Source organism: Bison bison, unplaced genomic scaffold, assembly GCF_000754665.1.
Source record: "Bison bison bison isolate TAMUID 2011002044 unplaced genomic scaffold, Bison_UMD1.0 scf7180017864377, whole genome shotgun sequence".
NCBI classification, from domain to species: domain Eukaryota; kingdom Metazoa; phylum Chordata; class Mammalia; order Artiodactyla; family Bovidae; genus Bison; species Bison bison.
The window spans coordinates 646561-647031 of NW_011494949.1; the positions used below are offsets into that span (position 1 = coordinate 646561).

A 471-nucleotide genomic window follows, 5' to 3' on the forward strand; every position below is an offset into this window, starting at 1 on the left:
AAACACTGGAGACTGAGCCCTCACGTGCCCAGGTGCTGCGTGTGACCGCGGGGACTCTGAGTGACCGTTGGTGCCATCCTGCCTGATTCAAGGCCACCATGTGTGTGACCACCTGTGTGTCGTTACAGGTCACGGGTTGTTTGTGGGGGTGGGGGGCGCCCCTGCTCTGTCTGCCCTGATGGCAGCAGGTGCTAATGAGACAGTGTCCGGGGCAATGTGGGCACTCACGTTGGTGACGCAGAAGAGGGACAGGAGGAAGGTGGCCAGGACGACGAGCAGCGTGAAGAGCTCCCGGTGCCGGTGCAGCAGCTGGAACTCATCCGCGAGCCCAGTGATCACGGACTCCATGCCGCCCATCTGCAGCCGGGACAGAAGGGGAGCTGTGGGGCGGCCCTCTGCCCCCCCGGGGGCCCGCGTGTGGCGTCTCCACCCACGTGCTCAGTCGGGAGCCGCACGGGGTCCCGGGGGGCA

General features: G+C 66.2%; 1 protein-coding gene across 1 annotated transcript in view; it reads right to left on the reverse strand.

Annotated features, from left to right (window-relative positions):
• SLC6A3 (solute carrier family 6 (neurotransmitter transporter), member 3) overlaps nucleotides 1–471 on the reverse strand; it is a 29175-nt gene that overhangs the window by 7709 nt on the left and 20995 nt on the right. The window contains exon 10 of the mRNA XM_010857138.1: nucleotides 229–357. Within this exon, the coding sequence (XP_010855440.1) occupies nucleotides 229–357 (129 nt within the window). The remainder of the gene's footprint in view (nucleotides 1–228; nucleotides 358–471) is intronic.